General features: G+C 40.8%; 1 protein-coding gene across 3 annotated transcripts in view; it reads right to left on the bottom strand.

Annotated features, from left to right (window-relative positions):
* tenm2b (teneurin transmembrane protein 2b) overlaps nucleotides 1-27,289 on the bottom strand; it is a 308,065-nt gene that overhangs the window by 116,431 nt on the left and 164,345 nt on the right. Inside the window, exon 1 of one of the 3 annotated variants that reach the window (XM_060890769.1) lies at nucleotides 8,712-8,841. The exons of the other annotated variants lie outside the window; for them this stretch is intronic. Within the exon in view, the coding sequence (XP_060746752.1) occupies nucleotides 8,712-8,757 (46 nt within the window). The 5' untranslated portion in view covers nucleotides 8,758-8,841. Of the gene's footprint in view, nucleotides 1-8,711; nucleotides 8,842-27,289 lie in introns of those variants that run through there. 3 annotated transcript variants of the gene reach the window in all.

Raw genomic sequence — 27,289 nt, 5'->3', positions numbered from 1 at the left:
AAGCTTCTATTGGCCAAGAAAAGAAACCCGGGGTCTATACAGAACCCTGAGGAACCTCTTTATGTTTATGTTCCTGATTACTAATTACTAAAAAAAAAATTAAGTTTCTTTTTTTTTAGATTTCTCAGTATGCTGATAGACTGATCATCGTCATCATTCTCTCCTCCGTCCTGCTCGATCTATCAATCACTCGTCCCTCTGCCCACCTCTCCGCACTTACGCGTCCTCTAACCTGCTTTTTTCACACCTCCTTCATTCCATCAGCTATTCGGTGACCGCTCCGCTCTCTATCTCGGCTCTCTCTCGGCTCTCCGTGTCCTGCTGCTCCTGTGTACACACAGCCCGCTTGGTCTGTGACATTTGCAGAGATTTATCATGACAAAGTCTGCCAAAATAGCAAGCGAATGCGCAAGAGGAAGAGACTTTGGCGTAAACGAACTCTGGCAGGATTCTGAAAGCAGAGAGTCACGAAGCGAGTCGTTCAGCCAAAGAATTAACATTTATTATTAAAACCCCTGACATCCGTTAATATCTACATTCCGTGCTGAAATACGACGGAAGCCCGAACAACGCGAGGCCCGGTCACGTGGTCCGGATTAGGTCTGTCTATGAAAATGTAACCTTATAAAAAGAGGCAATCAACTTCTAGACGCGAATCAACGAAATCTATTACGCCAAAAACACACGGACACGCAGAATTTTAACATAATCAATAGCCATCAACAAAAACGCACGTCTCACTGCGGCCTTAACCGTTCGTCAAACAAAACCGTGATAGCTTGATATTGACTGACAGCTAAACCGCAAATCAATCCACGTCGGATGCTTAAATGATGTCAAGTGCCTATGAGTGAGGACTGATCCGCCCTGAAAATCGCACTCGGTGATTGAAAATTCATCAGTGAGCCACGTCAAGAAAATTTGGATGGAAATCTGTTTCATCTCTTCGCCTTTCATCTCTACATCTGCCTCGGCCCGTGTGTCGTGCCCCACCTTTCCACATTCCTTCTCTCTCTCTCTCTCTCTCTCTCTCTCTCTTATTTCCTTCAGCTCTCTCCTCACTCGCTCCCTCGCTAATATCCCTTTGCAGCTAACAGGCTTTTAACGGTCTTCGTTCTTTCCGTCGTTTTCAGGGACCTATGACTGTGGGAACATTTCGTTTTTTCATCCCTTTTTTAAATTTCTGCCGTTCTCACGTTCAAAATATGACTCGCAAAGGGTACAATAAACTAAAGGTGTCGCGAGTCTGAAGTAAAAATGCTTAACAAAACATAATGATAGACAGTAAAAAGTCAGGGTGTGTTTTCTGAGAAATCCTTGGAGCAACAATTAGTTTATTTGAGCAAGTGTGTGGTAAATAACCTCGGTGATGTGTTTGAACCTGGAGGTGGAGGCTGAGAGTCTGATGTGGACGTCATGATAGTGAAAATTAGCTCACATTTATTACTTTATTTCCACAAAGTATTTGCATAATAATAATAATAATAATAATAATAATAATAATAATAATAATAATAATATAAATAAATCATAATAATAACAATAATAATACAAATAAATAATAATAATAACAATAATAATAACAATAATAATAATTATTGTTATTATTATTGTTATTATTATAACAATAATAATACAAATAAATAATAACAATAATAATACAAATAAATAATAACAATAATAATAATAATAATAATAATAATAATAATAATAATAATAATAATGATGATGAATAAAGTGTGTGTGTTTACACAGTTCACAGCTCTCCCAGATCTCCACAGAGTTCACTCGGGCTGACCGCCTCACGCTCTCTCTCTCTGTTGTTTAAACCCTTTAGCCTGAGCTTTGAGAACTGACGAAGGCATTTTGTATTGTTTACATATTGTAACCTACGCTACTTAAGACCACAGGAAGCTTTTCCCCCTCAGCTAGGCATGATGTCTGCCTACACAATATCAGGCTTTGCTAGATAAAAGTACTGTGGTAGTAGAATTTGTGTAGGATATTAAATCACTGAACAGGTTTAAAAGGTCTGCTATGTTCAGGACTTGCTGGTGCTGTATCACACACACACACACACACACACACACACACTACGGTCACAGAGTGTCTTAGGCCTTACATGTATCCCAGGAGATATGACGTAGAAAACTAAAGCAGAAGGTTTCCATGTAAAACTCCCTAAGGAAAATCAGACTCAAAGAACCCCAGAGAAACATCTAGCGTTGGTTCATTTCCACCAAAAAAATCACAAGAAACTTTAAGGAACCTTTTTGTTTTGTGTGTCCTGAAATTTACTGACAAACTAGGTGAATTCTGTCAAACTTTAGCAACATTAGCTCTCTAACAGCTCACCAGGAAACCCTGGAGGACATATATGAATGACTAGTCTAGACTTAGCATGCTAATTAGCGTTGGCACTAGCGAACACCGTCGCTAGTCACAACGGCGCTCGGCTTCATGGTTTCATATTTATTTATTAAGGCAATGCTTTTAAGTGTCCTGTTTCGGATTGTAATGAGATTTTGAGATGTTAACTAGCATTAACCGTGTTAGCGCTGTTAGCTGTGTGAAAGTTGAGATATGCTACTATAAAAACATCCAAAATTTAGCTCATAAAAGGATTTCGCTGTTCTGTTATATAATGTCTTAAAGTATTATATTAAAAGTTTTATATTTTTCCAGGTTATCTGTTAAAAAAAAAACAGACCGGTCGCCTCCTTCGACTTGTAAAACCCATGTAACCTTATTTAACAGCTACTTCCTCTAATTATACAAAATAAAAGTACTATAAAATATGCTTTTTTCTCTGTCTCGGAGAGTATACAGACGTTATAATAACGCCCACACGCTTCTTTTTTGAGGTGGGCTTTCAAAATTGACTTGATGTGCTCCGGCATGACGTGTCCGTCAGATATAATACAGCATGACACTGGAATCGAAAGGATTTGACCTCGTGGTTTTAGAGGCCCCACGGCAAATTCGCTGCATTAAAATCCTGCTATTTTGGGGAAACTCTACAACAGTTTTGGGGGCCTGAGTACCACTGAGTCACAAACGGTGCTTACGCAAGAAAAAGCAGAATAGGTATTGTTATATAAAGTGAGTTCCAGCTTTGACGAGGGGAAAGTAGGCCTCAATTCCAGAGGAGGAAGAAGAGAAAAAAAAAGCAATCTCTACTGAGATACGAGATCAAACCAGATCAGTGGCTTCGGCTGCTTTTTTTGCAAGGCAACGAAATCGGCGCTGTTTAACTCGATACCAATATCATGACTTATCAGTCAATCAATGGAGGTTCAGGGAAAAAAAAAAAGACGGCTGTTTATGAATCGCTGACTCTGCTCTCAATTACACAAAGCACCACTTATGGCTGCTGTCATCAACTGATAGCTCTTAACACGCGCCTGAATGTGAATTACCTCGTCCTCCAGCCGAAGCCTTTGAAGCCTCATACTCTGAAAATTCACCATTTTTATGTAAAAAAAAATGTCCTACTTTTTTTCTTTCATGTTTTTTTTCTTTAAAACCAACCTCCCTTCTCTCTCTCTCTCTAGCATTCCCCCTTCCTCCTCCATCCGTGAGCCAATGAGAACACACCCTGTGCATAACAACACTCAATTCCTCCAATCAGTATTCTCTCAGCGAAATCACCGGCACAAACTCGACGACTTATTAGCCTCTTGTCCCTTATTACAGCTGATAACAGTAACATGCCGTTTTTCTCCGGAGTGCGATATTCTGTGGTGAATCACAGACAGACATTAATAATCAAAAACGTCTCAACTGCTAAATTTAACAGGCTTTGAAATAGGTCACACACACACACCACGTACACACACAACACACACACCACATACACACACAACACACACACACAAATTCACACACACCACATACACCACATTCACACACAACACACATACACACACATACACACAAACATTGGAAAACCACAGACACATACACACATACATACACAAACACACACACATACATACACACAAACATTGGAAAACCACAGACACAAACAGACACACATACACACAAACATTGGAAAACCACAGACACATACACACATACACAAACACACATACACACGCACACACACACATACACACAAACATTGGAAAACCACAGACACATACACACACGCACACACACACACAAACACACACACACACGCACACACACACACGTACACACATACACAAACACACACACGCACACACATACACACAAACATTGGAAAACCACAGACACATACACACACACACGCACACCACACACAAACACACACGCACACGCACACACACACACAAACACACACACACGCACACACACAAACACACGCACACACATACACACACACAAACACACACAAACACACACACACACACACACGTGCAGTGCTGTGGTGGTAATGAATTTACGTGTCACAGGAAATGATTATTAGACATTTGTTACATTCTAGGGGATTAAAATGTTCAGACTGTGATAAAATATGTATTATTATTTATTAGAGGTCCACTAAGTGAGAATCTGTTACACTGTCAGGATTTGTATCACTGACATGGGAGAGGGCGTGGCCACAAAAAAGGCGGGAACTATATGGTGCCAAAAAGTTTTTTTGTTTTTTTCCCCCACCGATCCCATGTTTTCCAGTTTAACACACAGTATTATAAACTCTAGAACATATTCAGAGTGACTACAGAGTGTTTACATGTGTACAACGATCACACACATAAAGAGATTGGGTTTATTCAGGGCCGGAAAAAACGGACGGCACCGTAGCATGTGCGATTTAGAGGCGGAGTCATGCGCAGTCCATATATGGAAGTCGGATACTGAAAATACAGATTATGTGGCAGATTTATGTAAATCTCCTTATAGTGACCTTCCGTCTATTTTAAAACAAACGAGCGAGTAAATAAAAAGTCACCGAGGTTTCACTTCTGTTCGAAAATGTGAAAGGAACAAAACTACAAAACAAAAATCCCCCACTGCACTTTACCCAACCCGAAAAAACCCAGTTCAGAGGACAAACAAAGCGACGCTAAAGTTCAGTATGAAAAGTCTAGTGCGAGTCTATTCTCCTACAGCCCGAGTGTGCAAACAAATGTGTGTTAAAAATAGCCGGAGTTTTTAGCTAAACATAATAAATCAGTCAGTGACACTGAGACGGTAAAAGAATGGATGGGGAATATCTGACACCGGTGCTTTGCTTTTAAAAAAAAACTGCATAAATGTTTTAAAGGTTATGTTTACATTACCTCTACAGACAATCATTTATTTTGCAGGGAAGTGCAGAGGAGGAGGAGGAGGAGGAGGAGTGGTACAGGTAAAGCAGCCAAGTGGACTCGTGTTACTAACAGCTGCCTAGGGTCCCTAATACACTCAGTGTTCACTTCATTAAGGACACCTGTACACCTGTATATGTAATTAGGTGATCCTGTATCGGCGCAACAAACACATCCGATCACGCAGATCGGGTCAAGTCACCGATCTCGGTCAGTTTTATTATCTCACGTTTGGTGGTATTTCAGAACACGCTGATCTACCCGGATTTTCACATGATGATGAAATGATGCGAAAAAAATAAATATCTACTTCTACAAAGCTGAAAACACCTTATTCATGAGAGAGCAGAGGAAAAAAGTCGTCATCATCAAATGTTCTTCATCATCATCCTCATCCTGCTCATCGTGCTCATCGACCTCATCGTGATCATCATCGGTCTTTACAGTCGTGGTGAGCAGAAAAGCACATCGATCTTTGAGGTGACGGACTACAACATCAAAAAAAAAAAAAAAGAACTAAACACAGATTCCAGTCCAATCAGAAAAGAATGGAAATCTGAGGCTACAATCACCTCAGGCTTGTTCATTAGGGATAAATACAAACACATTTAAATATAAGTCCAATATTAATCTTGAATTTTTCTATTATATTAATCTTCATATATTGTTCTGTAAAGCTGATTTGAGACAATGTCCACTGCCACAGAAACAACTAAATTGGACATTTGATTGGACAAATATCACCCTGACTTTTTCCCTTGTCTTTAACTTTACATATAATTTACATTTACCTCATTTTTATTCGACTGAGCAATTCAGTTTCGAGGGCCTTGCTCAGGGGCCCAGCAGTGACAGTGAGATATACCTGGGGTTCAAACTCACAACCTTCCCATCAGTAATCCAACACCTTGATCACTAGACTAACAAGTCCCCATAAGTGTATTTAAGTGTATTGTATACACGAGTACACTGTGATATCACTGTGGAAATACAGGTGGCAACACACACACACACACACACACACACACACACACACACACACACCTGCATCAAACCATACAAACAAACCAGCTCTACCTTAAACAATGAATTATTAAAATCAGCTCTGGCTAATTTAGCAGAACTCGGGTAGGTCTGGGTGCCGGAGCTGGGAGGCAGATGTCAGTCAGAGCTGACGTGTGTGACAGGAGTGTGTGCGGGAGCCCTGGGGAGAGTGTGTCTCTGGTCATTAGGGCAGCGGCTCACGCGGGGGCTCTGACGGCTGACACCGGGCCCGTGCTCGGCCCTCTGGAACAGTGCACTGAGGCAAACGCGCCACAGCTTTGCATCATCTGACCCCGAGGAGAACTCAGCTCGCTGTTGTTCAGCACAGCTCCCCCTGCAGAGACGCAGCTCTGTGAGTGATGCAACTCCTGTTCAGCTGGGGAGCACGCATGCATACACACGTTAACACATTAACACACAAACACGTACGTGATGTGAACTGTTCCGCAGCTCGGGTAATAACACCGCACTGTGATAGCACATGCACTGGTGGAAAAGGCGAGTCAATTGTTTCGATGTTAAGATGAAACAAACAAGTTCAAATGCTTTCTTGTCAAAAAAAAAAAAAAAAAAAGCACTGTTGCTAGAGCGGCGCTCAAAAGAAGTGTTTGACGTTAGATGCTGAAAGAACAGTCACAAAGAATCAGGCGGCTTCGGAGACAAATTGAGGAATTACTCTCACATACTAAACGTTTTTTGTTCTGCAGATAAAAGATCCTCGCAGATTCGTAATCAGTGTTATTTTTGAAAGCGCAGTTGCTTCACAATGACGAACACGCAAACTAAACAATAAAGCTATGCATTCACAGGGAAATATGGAGACTGATAAAAAATATAGCGCTGATCTCATTTTGCGTTAATGAACACGGACTGACTGGGGAATTGGGAGCGGAAACGAATTTCTTAGTATTTCGAGTAAGTTTGTCGAACTGAGACATTTCTTGTGTTTCTTTAAAAGCTTAAACATTCCAAACATGACAGAGACACGTCCTAAAAATCAAATAAGGTGTCTTTAACATTTTAAATGCAGATTTTAAATCCTCTATGAAGCCCAAAAGGAACAAGGTGTGGTTAAAGGAGGGACCCAAACTCAGGTACACAGGTGAAGCGATTTTAGAAGTGAATCAGTACAAAACAGTGCAACAGTAAAATAAATAAATAAAATAATAATAATAATAATAAAGACTGCTATTGTGTGCATGTGCATGAAGTAAGCTCAGTAAAGTAAACACAGTATTTCCTGGAACAAATCCATACGTTGATGTTTTCTCCCAAGCTCCAAGCTTCACGAACCAGACTTAATGCTACGAAAGACGAGTGACGAGAACTCGCACAACGCCGGCAGCGAGCCCGAGAGCGTCTGAACTTACGTCAGCCTAAACTCATTGTCAATTAATGATGATGGAGTGGGCCTGGGAGACATGCGCCATTAAGCCCGAGGAGCGAGGAAGGGTAACGCAGCAAATGGGCGCCATCTCTCACACGCCTCCAATCGACGGCACGGAGGATGACAGGGGCGGGCGAGAGGTACAGAGAGCGAGGGATGGAGTGTGAGGAAAGATGAGAGCGCTCCTGAAAGCTGAAGGCTGCCACACAACACAAAGCCTTTACCAAGCCTCATGACCACATCTCTCTAAAAAGTGATCCGAAAAAATAAATAAACGAATCGCACGGCCAAAGATAATGAGCCACACTTCTTTTTCTTTTTTCTTTCCTTTCTTTTTTTTTTCCATTCGACTAAAGAGAACGGCAATAAAAACGACGTGCGTATAATTTGGAGGTACCCGAAATGTTGTGCGTAAAATGAAGAACGTGTTCATTATCCCTCAGCAGTGTTGTGTGTAATTACAGTCAAAGACGTTCAAAAACTTTGATTGCAATCAAGATGTAATAAGAAAACTTCTACATCTGGGAGGATCTTCTGCCATAATCACACCATCTCAGCTCAGGTTTGTTCCTCAGACACACCCGGATGCTCAACTTGTAGATGATGGATTCGCATATCAGAGATGTCCATACAAACTGTACTGAGCACACACACACACACACACACACACACACACACACCAGACGCAGTTTTATGAGCAATAGAACGCTCACGACATCCTTCTAATATCCGATGCACTTTACAGGAAGGAAAATGCGCATGCACAATCATCAGCATTCATTATTAATAGCAAGACAGCAAGACAGGAGTTTTTTTTCTTTCTTAGTGAGTAAAACATGACCAAAAGGAATCACCGCATATCTATCCCACATCTCCATCTCTCTCTCTCTCTCCATCTCTCTATTTCAACCTTGCGCGCGCTACAGAAGAAGACTCTAGTTAAAGCTCAGCCTGTTGTCGGTTAATCGGTTCTTTGCTCTTACCTTTCCGTTTCTCCATGGTGTGTGTGTGTGTGCGCTCTTTACTCATTCAGCTCTACTGCACATTCCTTTAGCATCTCTCCGTCCGGGCGTTTCCTTTCACTATCTCTCTCCCTCACACACCCAAACACACTCACTTACACACACACACGCGAGAGAGAGAGAGAGAGAGAGAGAGAGAGAGAGAGAGAGCGAGCGCAAGGTTGAAGCTCCGACTTGTCCGCGCTGAGATGAACGAACACGAGCAGCGCGCGCTTTATGAGCGCAAAGGCGACTGAACGCTGACGCGGAGCTGCACGTTGCGCCTGCGTGAGCGCGCGTGTGTGTGTGCGTGTGTGTGTGTGTGTGTGTGTGTGTGTGTGTATATATATATACAGATATATATATATATATATACAGAAAGATCCGGTTTCTGAACAAAGTTCGTATATATATATATATATATATATATATATATATATATATATATATATATATATATATATATATATATATATATATATATATATATGTGTGTGTGTGTGTGTGTGTGTGTGTGTGTGTGTGTGTGTGTGTGTGTGTGTACAGTAGGTGAGCTGAGTGTGTGTCTTCTGTCTTCTGATTGACACACACACAAAATCCCTTCCCTTATAAAATCGATTATTATTCCCAAAGGGCACAAGACAGGGGTGTAAATAAAATACATACAAATAAATGCACAGTTTTCAACTAAAACCTGTAAATAGATGACTGACTAGCAAGCTGTACTGTCCTTACTTCTAAATACGATCCGGTTTCTGAACAAAGTTCGTGAGATATCGATCAGAGGACACGGACTTTAAATCGTATTGTATCGCACCGCGGAAGAGTCAAAAAGCGAGTCGTTTCCATATGAATCGGAATCGAATCATAGAAAATTCGGCGAGAGGGTCAAGATAACAAGTCATTAAATCGTTGTGAGCGTTACATATGGTATCATAGCGGATCCAGTGACGTCACAAATATCTAATGGTGGTCTTAAAAGACTCTGTTGGATATTACTATATGAATCATATGGCATCTTAGCATAGCTGATTCAGGGATATCATCAAACACAGAGTTAGTCAGCGATGCTGTCAGTTTAGTGACTGGTTGCCTTAAGAAACAGTTGCCTTCTTAACCAAAATCATATTGTACCATATCGCATCTTAGAAGATTCCGTGGTCTTAAGATCGAATCGTATTCTTATGAATCATTAATTATGATTCGTATTGATGAAGTTATCGATTATCGAAAAAATATGGTGTGAAAAGCGCGTACGAAGCATGATAGCATCTCGCTTGATGAAAGATATCGATTGGGGGGTGTGTAAAAGAATTTATCAAAATATTACCATGAAACAGATTAAAAACAAATGATCACGAGAAACTAGAGTGTCACAGTGACATCACCAAAAACAAGACATCCCAAAAAATATACATAAGGACAAGACAAACCTTAAGTCTTAACTATAGGGTAGGTCTATGTGTGTATGCGTGTGTATGTATTTACATTTACATTTCCGGCATTTAGCAGACGCTAATTGAGGGTTAAGGGTCTTGCTCAGGGGCCCAACAGTGGCAGCTTGGTGGACCTGGGATTGAACTCACAACCTTCTGATTGGTAGCCCGAAACCTTCACTAGGCTACCACATGCCCACATCTGTATGTATCTTGCACTGGTGCACCTATTACTGGATGCTCTTAATAATGATGACTGTGATTTCAGAGCGTAGTATTTAGTCTGTACGTAAGTAATCTGGGACGTGGACTTTACAGGAAATAATCGTTGATATGTATCTTCTATTATACATACTATTTAGCACAGTAGTTTATGACGTACCGTTTCCGGATGCTCTGTTTAATTAAAAGTTGTGTATCTGTATCTTTATATTTATCGGTCATCAGCTTCACTCAGCCCATAAATATCCCATCCTGACCGTTAGTACGGATTACATTCTGTTTTTGTTGCCAAAAATTGCGCAGTAGTCAATATTTTAGAAGTGACATGAAATCACTCATCATGTCCGGATGGTGCGTCCAATCTCCAAGCGAGTTAACACGGTTGGTGGATACCAAAACAATAAATATTAATGCAATCTTTTGGCAATAAATCACTCAGGACTTAAATATTCTATACAGGATGTCAATCTATTAAATGATCTATTATGGCATTGGTGTAAATTGTGCCCCAAGTAAGGGTGGAATTAATCTTACTTTGAAAGAGAACATGCAGAATCTTGTGTTTTGCCCATTCAGAGTACACTCTGATACACTCACGAGAGGACAATCATTCATTCATGTCTATCCTGGGAACATCGGCAGTGAGACGGAGAGGGTAACACGCCCTGAACGGGACGCCAGACGTATTCGCACACACACACACACACTCACACACTCACCTAGTGGTATTTCAGAGTCGGCTGTTCACCCACAGGCACGTTAATGCATAGTGTAGAGAAACCGGAGAACCTGGAGAACCGGGTGAACATGAGGAGAACACGAAACTCTGCATAAACAGTAACGTCAAGCTCAGGATTGAACCAGGGACCCTGGAGCTGTGAAGCGGCAATCCCCGTTCGACACATCTCTCACGTGTCCATTAAACAGACGTTTCGAATTATTTCTCATGATAAAATGTGATGAGGGAAAAAATTCTAAACACAAAGACAAACACAGCTATAAAAACGTCTGTCTTTAAATCTGTGTTTCATGGCTAGACCCAGCTTTCAGCGTTATCTTTTATTTTCTTCCTAATTGCTATTCACTGCACTGAGTTCAGGAAATTCTGCCTTATGCACATAAACAAACAAACCATTAAACAGATTTTACTAAGTGACAGATGACAGCTTTAATTCGTTTGTATTACCTGTGCAGTCATATTACCTACTGAATTAACCTTTTACTATTCATTCATTCATTCATCTTCTACCGCTTATCCGAACTACCTCGGGTCACGGGGAGCCTGTGCCTATCTCAGGCGTCATCGGGCATCAAGGCAGGATACACCCTGGACGGAGTGCCAACCCATCGCAGGGCACACACACACTACCTTTTACTATTATTATGTACTATTGTATAATCTTAAATTTGCTTATTCACACACATGCACACACACGCACACACACGCACACACACGCACACACACGCACACACAATGTAATAATGACATAATAATAATGAAGGCAGTTTTCAATTTATTAAATAAATAAATAAATTCAATATCTATCTATCTATCTATCTATCTATCTATCTATCTATCTATCTATCTATCTATCTATCTATCTATCTATCTATCTGTATGTCTGTCTGTCTGTCTGCAATATCTTTTACCAGTCAGTCTATCCATCCATCCGTCTTTCTATCTGTCTGTTTATCTGTCTGTCTGTCTGTCTGTCTGTCTGTCTGTCTGTCTGTCTATCCATCCTGGGGAAGGAAACCTGGAGAACCCAGAGGGAACCCTGAATCTCTGGGAGAACATGCTGAACTAAGCCAACGTGCCGCCTGAAATCTAAATAAATAGAAGAAAAGACCTTTGACGTTTAACTTCAACAATGCTTGATAATAGTTTAGTATATTAATGAAGTACTCTTAAACACTTTAGTATTTCTCACCTCTGGATATTTCTATCCCTGGACATATCAGGACATTTTTATCTCCTGCAAGACACACACACACACCACCAAGCTCTATAGATAATAGGCATTAAATACTGTGTGTAAATTTATCAGTGACCAATATTGCAGTTTGTTGCATTGTTGTCAGATGGTGCAACTTTTCCACGGCAGACTTGATGGCACACCTTCCCTTTCTATAAATCCTGGCTGGGGAAACAGAAGAAGTGCACTCATTAGGGCCTAATTCAGAGACAAACTGTCTCGCCTCAAACTGTCGCTTTCTTGGCCCGGGTATCTATTTGCTGCACGGTTGTGTCTTGGCTTGCCTGCTTCCAGGAGCTGTGGTATTGTGCTGTGAGATGCTACAAAGCAGGCTGCTCTTCCCACGCGCGGGCATCCGTCCTCATTACCCCAGCACGGCATGCCCGCTCCGTGCCAATGCTGACAAAGAGTCCCTCCACCCAGAGACTCTGACAAATACGCAGAGAGCAACAATGGAGCAAGAGATGGTTTGTGTGAGTGTGTATGTGTATATGTGTGTGTATGAGACACAGCGAGAAATAGAAAGGGCACAACTCAATGCTTTGTTGTTGCCATCGCCACAAAACCTCTCAAAAATCGTGTATGAAAATGAGCGTGTATTCGTATTATAGCTCGCAGGCCTTCTGTTCTCCACAGAAACAGAGCGACAATAGGCTCTGGTCTCGTGGGAGTGAACGTGAGATATATATCCACGTGTACTTTTGGCAGATGGCCCATACCATGAATGTTTTTCTTGCCCCGAATAAAAAAAGGGAAGCAGCTTTAAGGGGACGCAACATGCTGGAATAGAAGGATTCAGAGCTCGCTTTTGTCTTGCACACAACAACTCTGTTCTGTGGTGTCCTACACACTTCAGGGCTAAATAATCACTTGAGAAGGAAGACACACACACACATACAAAATTAAATGGATGTACAGTAGCGCTACAGTATAATTCAGGAAGTTAAAATAAAAATAAAAAGCATAAAATAAATAATGAAAAATCAGTTTGGAATCAAATTTAAGATTTAGTTTCTATTAAATTAAATTCCATTTTATTTGTATATATATATATATATATATATATATATATATATATATATATATATATATATATATATATATATATATATACACCACAGCTATCTTCATACCGCACCTTCACTTTAAACTAACCATGAACTCAACTAACACTTTGTGATTATCTAAGTGCTCAATTCAGACTAAAAATCAGACATGTCACTTCCTCTGTATGAATCACTTCGGGGAAAAGAAAAATATTACCACATATTTTAAGCCATGGTGGAAGATGTCATACCTGGAAATGCTTAGCCATAGAACTTAGCAAATGTACTAAAAAGACATTCTGAAAGATTTATTTATTGCTAGATTAAACCCTGAGAATACTACAACATGCCTGAGATGTTGAAACTTTCCCAGAAACATGTGTTTAGCTGTGACAACAGTGTGCTAGTTCTCAAGTTTTGTAGACAGGCAGGCGTGACATCTCCAAAGCAAACCCCCCACACCCCCCCACACCCCCCCCCACCCCCACGTGGGGATACCCCTCCCGACAATAAATAACAAACAAAAAAAAACAATGGGGGTATTGTTGCCTTTTTGGACTCCTTGATCATTTGTAATGTTGCTCCCATATGAAACAGTTCAGCACAAGCCCAGACATTTTTAGGGTCATGATTGAGGACAATGTCCCGTCCAGAGACAAGCAGTTTTGTGTTGAGGTTTTGTTCAAACTGACCATGGAAAATACCCTCTCTAATGAATATGTTTGTTTTTTTTCACTGGTTGTTGCATTAAATCTTACCCAGATACAATAGTGCTATTTTCTGATTGGCTATTGTGTAGCCTCTTTTTTGATTGGCTGATAAGTGTCAGGTTAAATTAAGAACTCCAGGGGAGACGCGCTTGATTCCTGCCCGGTTCCATAGAGACAGCGGTGCGGACTGATACATTTTGGGCGCTGCGGCATATTAAATATATGATAAATCGTCAACAAGTGTTTCTACGTGAGAAATACAATGTGTGGCGGGAGAGCGTGAGAAAAGACCCAAATGCGTGACTGTCACTCTCAATGCGTGACACTTGACAGCCCTGTAGCTATTACTGCAATATTAGGGTAAAGGTATAGAGAGAATTTGTTCTTATGCTATTTAGATTACTGAGGAATGAACATATTGAATAGGGAATTAATTTTTCGGTCATTTTAATAGCATTAAAATAGCACCATGTATTTCATCACACACATACAAACACACACACACACGTTTTTTTTTTTTTAAAGATTGAATGGTCTCTGATGAAAGACCTTGTTGAATAGTTTGTACACTGCACTGTAATCCTCCACACTGTAATACACACCAACTCACATGACCTTCACTCAGGTACAATAAGATAAATGTGCTAAACACACACACACACACACACACACACACACACGCTCACACACCCCCTGACTAACCACATGGAAATAGCCTCTATATAAGTTTCAAATGGCATCATCTATTGTGGATGGATGAGTTCCTTGGCAAGCTTATCTATCACATGAATCCATTCTCTACACCGCTGTGTGTTCTATCTTCTGTGCTAATGACAAGCAAAGGCCTCAGGTGCTACACTAGTGTATCTCCATAATGAGGTAGCTCACCTATTTGCCTTCATATCTCACCTGAACAGACCAAACCCTAAATCGCTTAACAGGCATTAATTCATGAAAGGAGCGAAAAAAGCGTGCTTTGTTTGCAGCACGGTGAACTTGAGCGCCAATCTAGCAATAATCTGACCTTTGTGCTCAAATGTGTTGAATAATAGCGCGCGTTCGAGCACGTCCGAGTTAGTCGGAGAGACAAAGTCAGGAAGATTAGCAGCATGTCAAAAAAAAACAAAACACTCTAATGCAGCTCTTTATTATTGTATTAATAACTATAAAGAAGTTACTGCATGTTCAATATATACAAAGAATAACACGTAACATGAGTCATGCCGTTATATAAAATAAATCCAGGGCAGAATTATATAATAATGACACGAAGCAGAATGGATTGTTTTACTCTTACAGCATGACATGAAGTCAGTTAACAACAATTTGCAGCAGGTTTTCTCACAGAACACTATTACAACAACAAAAAAGCAGCTTGTCACAGTGACAGATAAAACAATCCGTTGTACTGAAGACGTTGTGATGGAATCGAGGGGCAGTATTCATAAAGATTCTCTGTATGATCTCAGAGAGCTCCTGATTTAGCTTAAACATTTCTAACTAGGAATCTTATCTTCAGAGTGATTCAGAACCAAACTGAGAGCAACTCTGAGCAAGGGACATACAACAACTTTTCTTAGAGAGGAGGCGGGGCTTAACGCGTTACTAGGTGACACATTATTTTGAATATTGTGATTGGTTGTTTAATAAAAAATAAACAGAGTAAAAAAAATAAAAAATAAAGAGTGCTTTTAAAATCTGGTCTATTATAAACCTTCACTTGGTCTCTATGTAACCTGGTGAGGGTATAGAGATGGTCCAGTGTTCCACGACTGGGACGAAACCCACATTGTTCCTCCTGAATCCGAGGTTCGACTATCGGCCGAATTCTCCTCTCCAGTACCCTGGCATAGACTGAGGCGCCGGACGGTTTGCCAGAATTTCTTCGAGGCCAACCGATAGTCCTTCTCCATGGCCTCACTGAACTCCTCCCAGACCCGAGTTTTTGCCTCTGCAACCACCCGGGCTGAAGCTCGCTTGGCCCTCCGGTACCTATCAGCTGCCTCCGGAGTCCCCCGAGCCAACCAGGCTCGATAGGACTCCTTCTTCAGCTTGACAGCATCCCTTACTTCCGGGGTCCACCACCGGGTTCGGGGATTGCCGCCACGACAGGCACCGGAGACCTTACGGCCACATCTCCGCGCGGCTGCGTCGACAATGGAGGTGGAGAACATTGTCCACTCAGACTCAATGTCTCCAACCTTCCTTGGGATCTGGTTGAAGCTCTGCCGGAGGTGGCTCTCTGACCGGAGACTCTGCCAAACGTTCCCAGTGGACCCTCACAGTACGTTTGGTCTGCCAAGTCTGTCCAACTTCCTCCCCGGCCATCGGATCCAACTCACCACCAGGTGGTGATCAGTTGACAGCTCCGCCCCTCTCTTTACCCGAGTGTCCAAGACATACGGCCGGAGGTCAGATGAAACAAATACAAAGTCGATCATTGACTTCCGACCTAGGGTGTCCTGATGCCAAGGTTACTGGAGGGTTCATGGGAGTTTGCCCAACCAGTCCACATGTGCTTTGTGGATCTGGAGAAGGCATTCGACTGTGTCCCTCGTGGTGATCTGTGGGGGGTGCTCTGGGAGTATGGGGTCCGGGGCCCTCTGCTAAGGGCTGTCCGGTCCCTATATGACCAGAGCAGGAGTTTGGTTCGCATTGTAAGTCAGACTTGTTCCCGGTGCATGTTGGACTCCGGCAGGGCTGCCCTTTGTCACCAGTCCTGTTCATTATTTATATGGACAGGATTTCTAGGCGCAGTCGGGGGCCGGAGGGAGTCCAGTTGGGGGACCACGGGATTTCGTCTCTGCTTTTTGCAGATGATGTTGTCCTGTTGGCTTCTTCAAATCAGGACCTTCAGCGTGCACTGGGACGGTTTGCAGCCGAGTGTGAAGCGGCGGGGATGAGAATCAGCACCTCCAAGTCCGAGGCCATGGTTCTCAGCCGGAAAAGGGTGGCTTTTCCCCTTCAGGTTGGTGGAAAGCTCCTGCCTCAAGTGGAGGAGTTTAAGTATCTTGGGGTCATGTTCACGAGTGAGGGGAGGATGGAGCGGGAGATCGACAGGCGGATCGGTGTATCTTCTGCAGTGATGCGGTCGATATACCGGCAGGCCACGTCGTCAAGCGTGCATCAGCTGTTAATCAGCTGTCCATGACGCGCACCAATCCGGTTACGACATCCATATTACCCGACCATTTAAATTTCTATTCATTGATATGCTTTCTAGCGCTTCGCTGCTGCTGCGATTTAAACTCCCTCCTCCAACGCCGACTCCACCATGCCGGAACCTGTGTTCGTTCTACCAGTTACGTCTTAAATCTCCACATATTTTTATCTCTCTCTCTCCCTCTCGCTCTAATTATTTAATTATTTATTAATTTATTATTTGAAAAAAAAAAAAAAAAAACTCTATTTGCTAAAAAAAAAACCTCTAGTTTCCTAGTTGCTGCTCTCCCCGCTCGGTCCATGCATACGCACGGACGGGTGCGTGGATTCCTGCCCAGAACAGAACCATACCGCCAACACTAACTGTATGCATATCGTCTAATTAATTCTCATTTGACAAAGTGGTCCTGACAGAATTTGAGATTATATCGTGTAGGGATTACGTTCGTGACCGATCATATTTCAGATGCTCCAACATCTGTATGTTATAAATGTAATAAATGTAAATGTAAACGTCTCTGACACAGTGCAGAAATGTCATAGAGACAAATTCTATCATTTCTGCCGCTATCGCATTTCAGCTCTGTTTCAGAGATGTTACTGTATCTCTAAATGACATAGCAATAAATTTATGTTATCTCTAATATGATTGATCACAAAAATAATCCCTACAGTACATGATCTAATCTGTATCATCTTATTAACTCACTATCATTATTAAATATTGTATACAATACATTTCTTCTTCCTCTTCACCTTTTGGCCATTTTCTCCTCTGCTAAAGAAATTCTTAAGCCTCTTAAAAGTCCTCCTTTTAAGGGTTAAGATGCTTTATAAATAATCGCCTCCTAATAAAAAGCTTCACCACATCAATGATCATTTTTTTCACATTCTTCTGCTTTTTATAAAGTATTATTAGCCTTAGATTGTGAGGCGTATCTGCCATGTGAGTCACAATGAAAGAGCTGTTTCTATAGCAACGATAATGTCTTAAAGCACACATTAATATAAACCTAACATTTACGTTAAAGTCAGAACAACTGTCAGTGTCACGCTGGTTCGAGAAAATTAATCCACACCTTCAGATGTGAGAATTTAACAGCAATGTGGTGTAAATAAGACATAAAGCTCAACAAAGCTTACTGATATTAAAAAAACATAAGAAAACAAACAAAGTAAAGATGTACACAGAGTAGACGGATATGAAAAATCTGACCCAAATGCACCGATCAGCCATAACATTAAAACCAGGCGGCTAATATTGCTCTCCGCCAAAACAGCTCGAGGCATTGACTCCAGCAGATCCTTTAACTCCTATAAGCTGCAAAATGGGGATCAGACTTGTTGCCACAGATCAGACTTGTTTGTCCAGCACATCCTACAGACTCTCGATCAGATTGAGAATTGGAGAATTTAGAGGCCCAGTCAAGACCTTGAAGTCCATGTTCCTCAAACCATTCCTGAACCATTTCTGCAGTGTAGATGAAGGTGTGCTCTTGGTCTGCAACAATGTTTGGGTAGGTGGTAACATCTTCATGCTTCCCAGAAGAACACTGGTCAGAACACCACATCACATCGCATCACATCACAAGCCTCAACCAGCCAAGCTTGCCTTCTTCCCATAGAGCATCCTATTACCATCTCTTCCTCAGGTAAGCAATGCCCATCCACCTTGACCTTCAAAAGAAAATGTGATTCATCAGATAAGGACGCCTTCTTCCATTGATCCGTGGTCCCATTTCGATGCTCACATGCTCAGTGTAGGTGTTTCCGGTGGTGGATAGGAGTCAGCACTGGCACCCTAACTGGTCGAGGATACATGACCCCATACAGTATGTAGAAACCATCAATTGTGTACATTGTGACCTTACTATCATATTTAGCATGAACTTCTTTGTCCTTCTCTGAGATTGGACGACACCCAGACAGGCGAGACTTCATTCCCCACGCACTTCACAATAAGCCCTGTGCAACCATGACCATGTCGCTGCTTTACAGTATATATATTATCTATCTATCTATCTATCTATCTATCTATCTATCTATCTCTCTCTATATATATATATATGTATATACGTATATATATATATATATATATATATATATATATATATATATATATATATATATATAGTCGCTGTCGGGCGGAAACCTCGTATGGTTGCTATCGATGCTATTGGTCAGTCCCCACGTGGGCCTGTTATTTTTACAAGTTATTAACCAATCTAAAGTCTTGAAAATAGCTTGAGCGCAAATCTCATAACTCCATTGGTCACTTCAACTGTCCACCTCTTCCTCACTCCGCGGGAGAGCTTCGCGGCATATTTCTCCTTAATAAGAGTCGCAACGAATCAACACGTCTTCTGAGGTAAATGTCTTCAAAACACTGGGCTCAAAGAAAAAAAAATCTTGACCCCCCGCTAGTTCTGGTGCTCGTCTGAGGACAGGAATTTAGCGCAAGACAATCCACTGCAACACGGACTAAACCCTGTGCACTGCAGATAAGGTACGGCGTTTTTTTAATTTCCTGAAAAATAAGGTTTTGGAGATACGAGGATTTCGTCTGTCAGCGATGATATATATGTATCTATACAGGTGCATCTCAATAAAGTAGTATGTAGTGGTTCATAAATGAAATAAAGTTCATAATTCAACTCAAATAGTGAAACTCGTGTATTATTTAAATTCAGTACACACAGACTGATGTAGTTTAAGTCTTTGGTACTTTTAATTGTGATGATTTTGTTGCACATTTAACAAAAACCCACCAATTCACTCAAAAAATGAAAATACTTCATTAGACCAATAAAAAAACATTTTAAGTGAATTGTTGGCCTTCTGGAAAGTATGTTAATTAACTGTATATGTACTTCTCAATTGAAGAAGGGGCTCCTTTTGCTTTAATGACTGCCTAAATTCTTTGTGGCATGGAGGTGGTCAGTCTGTGGCACTGCTGAGGTTGTGTGGAAGCCCAGGTTTCTTTGACAGTGACCTTCAGCTCATCTTCATTTTCTGGCCTCTTGTTTCTAATTTTTCTTTTGACAATAGCCCATAGATTCTATATGGGGTTCAGGTCTGGTGAGTTTGCTGGCCAGTCAAGCACACCAACACTATGGTCATTTAACCAACTTTTGGTGCTTTTGGCAGTGTAGGCAGGTGCCAAATCCTGCTGGAAATGAAATTAGCATTAGCATTAGCATAAAGTTTCTTGGTAAACGGGTGCAGTGACTTTGGTTTTCAAAAAACGCAGTGGACCAACACCAGCAGATGACACTGTACCCCAGACTGTGGAAACTTAACACTGGACTTCGAGCAACTTGAGCTAGGAGCTTCTAGCTCATCTGAAAAGATGACTTTTCAAGAGTCCAGTGGTGAAAGTCCAGTTCTTCTTCTCCTTAGCCCAGCTAAGACGCCTCTGACATTGTCTGTGGCTTAACAAGAGGAATAAGACAACTGTTGCCAAATTCCTTGACACGTCTGTGTGTGGTGGCTCTTGATGCCTTGACCCCAGCCTCATGCCATTCTCTGTGAAATTCACCTAAATTCTTGAATGGAGTTTGCTTGACAAGCCTCTCAAGTCTGCGGTTCTCTCGGTTGGTTGTGCATCTTTTTCTTCCACACTTTTTCCTTCCACTCAACTTTCTGTTAACATTCTTGGACACAGCACACACAGCACTGTGAACAGCCAGCTTCTTTGGCAATTAATGTTTGTGGCTTACCCTCCCTGTGAAGGGTGTCAGTGATTGTCTTCTGGACAGCTGTCAGGTCAGCAGTCTTCCCCATGATTGTGTAGCCTAGTGAACCAGACCATTTTGATGGCTCAGGAAACCGTGCAGGTGTTTTGAGTTGATTAGCTGATTGGCATGTCACCATATTCTAATTTTTTGAGATACCTGTAGTGAATTGGTGGGTTTTTGTAAATGTGAGCCAAAATCATCACAATTAAAAGTACCAAAGACTTAAACTACTTCAGTCTGTGTGTACTGAATTTATATAATACACGAGTTTCACTATTTGAGTTGAATTACTGAAATAAATGAAATTTTCCACGATATTCTAAATTATTTATTTATGTACCTGTAAATATAAACACCTACTAGCCAATCAGCAACAAGTGTATTTGAAGGTATGAAGCATGTTCTGAGGGTTGTGAACAAATTGCGAGAAACCAATTTGACAATTAAAGTCCAGCAAAATAGCAACACAAACACACACACACATAAAAACCAAAAAACATACTATAATAATAACAACAACGTTTTGACATACTGCCCGTCCCTGCATGAAGCTATTCTTGCCTTGCTAGCCTCTCCCTGATTGTAAGAGAACGCCGCACGAATTTCCACACACTACATGTCATTTCAGCGCTGCCCTGCTAACAGGACCCAGTGCTATATTTATACCTGTACAGGACGTATATATTTGTGGCGAGTGAAAGCTACTGATACACCTGACAAATCATCTGCTGATGCGTTAGCTAGCACTTTTCCAGTTTTGTGGTGTCGGGCAGAAGATTGCTCCAATTAGCCCGTGCAAGCAACAACAACAAAGCCACAGTGTTGAGGTTTACTGGTCCGGTGTTGCGTCCAGACCAGTTTAGAGGAGAGCCCAAGTGTAGCACATAATTAGGCGTGGGAGTCACTGATGAATATTAAAATCGTATTCTCGCATTAGGAATATAAAAGGTTACATAACATCCAGCTGTTTATCCTGATTGAGTGATCGCGCATTTATATGCTAAGATTACGCTAGCAATTTAACAACATATGAAATAAACTAATTTGAACTTTTAGATCATTTGTTTTGCTACTTTGTTTCTTTGCTTTCTTTCTAAATTTGTAATTTTGTTCATTTGTTTTTCTTTCTGTTATTTTGGTCATTTTCAGTGTTTACTTTCTCTTTACCTCGCTTTACTCTGCACTTTGCATTTTATTTCTAACTTGTTTCTTTGTTACTTTGCTTTGTTTGTGACTTTGTTACTTTGTTCATTTGCTTTCTGTTTTGTTAGTTTGCTTTTGTTGCTTCATTAATTCACTTATTTTGTTAAATTCAAATTAAACTCAAATTTTAGTCGGCACACACAAGCATACACGGTACCGTCTGCATTGAAATTTCAAATTGTTGGTGAGATAAATATAGAATTAAAATAGAATAAAAAATAGAGTTTAAACAAACCTGAATAATTCAGGTACAGGGAAGAAATGGGAAAATACAGAGAAATCTCAAAATATAATATCCAGAAGGAATACAAGATTGATGGCAGGAACAGAAATACATCTACTGTATATATATATATATATATATATATATATATATTTATTTTATTTTATTTTAATTTATTTATTTTTTTGTTGCTTAATTTGATACTTTGCTAATTTGCTTTCTTTTTATGTTACTTTGTTATTTTTATCTTACTTTGTTTTCTCTATTAATTTTCTTTGTTACTTTTGTTTGTTGCTTTGTTACTTTTTTGTTTACTTGGCTTTCTCTTTATCTAGTTTGTTACTTTTGTTTCTTGATTTTTTTATTTCGTTTTCTTTGTTACTTTATTACTTTTGTTTGATGCTTTGTTACTCTTTTGATTTCTCTGTTAATTATTTGTTATCTTGTTTGTTACTTTTGTTTGTTACTGTGTTTTGTTTTCTCTGTTAATAGTATTGTTACTTTGTTTATTACTTTTGTTTATTGCTTTGTTACTTTTTTGTTTACTTGGCTTTCTTTTTATCTAGTTTGTTACTTTTGTTTCTTGCTTTTTTTATTTCGTTTTCTTTGTTACTTTGTTACTTTTGTTTGATGCTTTGTTACTCTTTTGTTTTCTCTGTTAATTATCTTTGTTATCTTGTTTGTTACTTTTGTTTGTTACTGTGTTGTTTTATTTTCGTTACTTTTTTGTTGCTTTATTACTCTTTTGTTACTTGGTTTTCTCTGTTAATTTTCTTTGTTAAATTGTTTGTTACTTTTGTTTCTTGCATTGTTTTGTTTTCTTTGTTACTTTTGTTTGTTACTGTGTTTTGTTTTCTCTGTTAATTGTATTGTTACTTTGTTTATTCCTTTGTTGTTTTGTTTTCTTTGTTACTTTTGTTTGTTACTGTGTTTTGTTTTCTCTGTTAAGTGTATTGTTACTTTGTTTAGTCCTTTTGTTTGTTGCATTGTTGTTTTGTTTTCTTTGTTACTTTTGTTTGTTGCTTTGTTCATTTTTTGTTTCTAACTTTGCTAATTTGCTTTCTTACATTTTTCAGCTGCTTCATGACCTGTTTCTTTGCTTGCTACTTTAATAATTTACCTTGTTCATTTTCTTTGTTACATCCTAAATTTGCTCTCTCACTTGGTTTATTTGCACGTTCCTTACCAAGCACCTGCTTGTCAAAATGTCAGAAATTTGTTGTAGGCCTGAATTAGATGACATTGCATAGAACAACTCAAAGATCAAATTTTTTTTTTGCAGTATTGCATACTGCATATCATTCAATGCTGATGAATAATCCATGGGTCTGAATTCTACAAGCATATTAACTTCAGGCTTCGGATATAACAAAGTCAGGAATATTCCATACATTTCTGGGCCACGTAAAAATTCAATACAGTAACCATATCTGGCCCAGGCGTAGTATTAAGTCAGCAATGCTGGTCAGACAGCACTGCATCTTTTATGCCAAACAGCAAGTGTGTTGTCTGTGGATTAGTGAGGATTGGTCCAGAATATCTATATATTCAAGAAGCCCTGCTGTATATGCTGCTTTGGCTTTCTCTGGCCAGTCTGGGACTATTCTTGCATTGCTGGACCGAGAGAGGCTGAGATAGCTGAGATTTGGTAACAGAGTTAAAATGATTCCTGGCCCATACACAAGCCAACAAAAAGCTAGCTGCAATGTATTATTAAAGCTGTAATCTGGCAAATAAGCCTGCACCATTCTTAGGCTGTCATTCTATGTAGTATCTGCACCAAGAGATGACTGAGATATGGTACCAGAGTTGAAATGGGTTCTGGCCTTGGGACAGGCCAAAAAATAAGTATGAATGCTGGCTGAAATTCGGCAGTATAGTGACAATCATTCTGGCAAAGTGGTCTGGATCGTTGGACCAGCAGTCTTTGTAGTATCTGGGTTGAATAAAAATGTAAGCCGGGACTAGGCCAGTGTGGGTTTGCAAAGCCTTTTAAAATTAAAAAACCAGCAGTTGCATTTTTAACTTTGTCTGTATAGCGGTGCTTCGTAACTGCACGTAAGCAGCTAATGAGTAATTATGGATGCGTCATCGTTTAAAATTCCGCACCCCAGCATACAGGCTTTAATGAGAAGATCTTCAAAATGATGAAGGATGAGTTAAGCTGTTCCTCCTTTTTGCTGTCCGCCATCAATCTTTGTGCTTCCACATTCCACAGTCTGCGCTCGCTTTCTCTCTTTCCTCTCTGCACCTTTCTCCACACGGGTCTTGTGTGTCCCTCCTAATCACCTTCCTTGTCACCGTCACCTGCCGTCTCCTACTCCGTACAGTCCACACTTTCAAACATGTTCACATTCACCCTCCTGCTTATTGTATTCCTTCCCGTAGAAGGAAAGAAAGGAGGGAGGGAAGAAGAGGCGACATCGGTGACCGGTTTGTTTTTGGTAGGTGCCTTTCACCACGATGTGTCCCTTCCTGTTTAAGTTCTCGTTATCTACCTTCTCCTTCTGTGCCACTTCCAATCTCTGTTCTTGTTTTTTTTTTTTTTGTTTTTTTAGTGGTTAGACTGCCGTATTTCTGTTTGGTGAACTAATTTCTCCTTTTTGTCCTCCCCTGCTATGGTCTTTCATGCTGAGAGCCATTCCCCCAATCAAAACACTACTACAAGAGCATTTTTTTTGGTAAATGGAATCTTTACACACTGCTGGGTGGCTGATAAACAGATCTAATTTTGTCTCTTGCTGCTCTTCCCATAATGAAGTCAAAATGCAATTATCAGTAATGTTTCAGAAAAGTACAGACAGGGCGGAATGGAGGCACAGCATGTACATCCACACTCTGTCTCTTCCTCACACACACACACACACATTTTTGCCATTTGGCCTGAGTGGGGTTACTGAGTCTGCAGATGATAAACAAGTCGAAAAGAAACGACCGTTGCGAGCACGCAGAGCGCTCTTTGGGAGGCATTTTCGAGCAACGCCTTGCAGTTTCTAATACACTGCAGCTGGCTTTGCTACTTAACACTTCTTTTGTGATGACAGTGAGAGGGAAGCAATTATTCAGGCCATTTTAAAAGTGGCTGCATGGAATTTGCAAACCGCCAGGTGCCGAAGACTTTGTGGAGATTTGCGTGCCACCCGAGCTGATAAAATGCTACGGTTAAGTTGTTTGTGTGGTTTCCTTAAAAATATGTTCTCCTTTCAAAAACTGCTTTATGCAAGACTTTTTTAATAGATCCATCCTAACAATGATTCCAAAGCAATCAAAATGTGCAAGGTGCAGAAGAAGTTGGAATGTTTTTGTAACAGTGGACAATTTGTACCACGGGTCGGTGCGACGTAGCACGCTTGTGGTGAATAATTAAAAATCGCTAGTCGGGCTGGAAGGACACTGTGTCAGCTGGATCTATTGAGTTTCAGGAGGTGAATAGTTCATTAGGGAGGTTAAGTAGCGCAGCAGAAAGCCTCGCTTCCTCGTACCTCCAGGATCCGTGGTTCGATCCTAATCTTGTGGTCACATGTTGGTCAGTGGATTGTTTATAGATCTGCAGGCTTGGTGCACTGCAATGGACCGGTGTCCATTCTTGGATGAATTCTCGCATCAGTGTTCCTGGGATTGGCTCCGGATCCTGAAGATAGGTTCATCGATCTCCAGTAGCCATGATCTAGGAATGCATTCTGGATATTTCACCACAATCATGGAGATAAGTAGGAGGAAGGAATGCAATGGAAACCCACACACACAACAAACAGAGCTCGGGATTAGACGCCCAAATGGAGGAAGGATCTAATAACATCAAAATGTGCTAGCGGGAGTCGAAGACTGCTCTCTGGGACGGTCCGACTATCTTCCCTGTCGATCAGAAAGATGCTAAACAATCAGCCTGTTATCTCTTGTATATAAAAAAGAGAGCAGGTTACGCCCTGTGACATGACATAAGCGAAGGAAGAAAAGACTAAGTGGATTTACACGTCTCAGATGATGCACATGCTAGCCTTTGACCTCTCAGGTTGGCAGATGTTATGTGACAAGGGAATAAACCTGTACAAAATTGGTCAACAATCTAAAAAAAAAGGCAAAAAATCTTACAACTGGTGTTCACAAATACAATCCCATTGAAAGACCAAAAAAATGACTATATTTCATAAGGACCTGTGTAGCGTTATTCAATTCTGAAAGTTTGTTTCTGTCTCTAGCTGTCCCTAAGCTGAGCGGTGAGAAGAAGGGACAATTTCTGCTGTCATCCCTTGTTTCAAATCTCTAGGGCTCCCGGTCCAGAGCTCTCAGCATGAAGTAGGCGCCCCGGCTCATTCGATTTCACGTCGGGGAGGACAGGCGCGGATGTGGGGCAGGTGAGGGGAGGGAGTTGGGAAAGGAAGAGAAAGCGGCAAAGCAAAATCTCTCTGATAGACAGCCTCAGCACCTTGGTCCCCTATCTTATTAGGGGGAAAGAAATAAGGAGGTAGATAGACAGATAAACAGAGAGATTGTGTGTGTAAGCATAGTTGATGGATAGAACTGGCTGAGAGTGAGCCTTAGGGACAACATAGGGCAGGAGAGGGCAAGTGTGTTTTGTGTGTGTGTGTATGTGTGTGTAGCTTGCACCAAGCTACTGAGGAGATTGCCGATACTCCCAGCAGGCACAGGGTGAAAGGTCCACTCTAGAGACATGAGAGACTTGTAAGTTAAACTATAGCTACTTCCACATTGGTAACTGGTGCATCCATAGGGCTGGCCACTGGCAACCCGGATCAAAAAACAAAAACAAAAACAAAAATAGGGGTAAAATAAAGCTGTGTATCTAGCCTAAAGATTAGAAAGGAGGTTTTTTTAAATCTCCAG

Source organism: Tachysurus vachellii, chromosome 17 (assembly GCF_030014155.1).
Source record: "Tachysurus vachellii isolate PV-2020 chromosome 17, HZAU_Pvac_v1, whole genome shotgun sequence".
Classification (NCBI taxonomy): Eukaryota; Metazoa; Chordata; class Actinopteri; order Siluriformes; family Bagridae; genus Tachysurus; species Tachysurus vachellii.
Note: the sequence above shows the minus strand (reverse complement) of the source record. Positions and strands in the feature narration are given on the sequence as shown.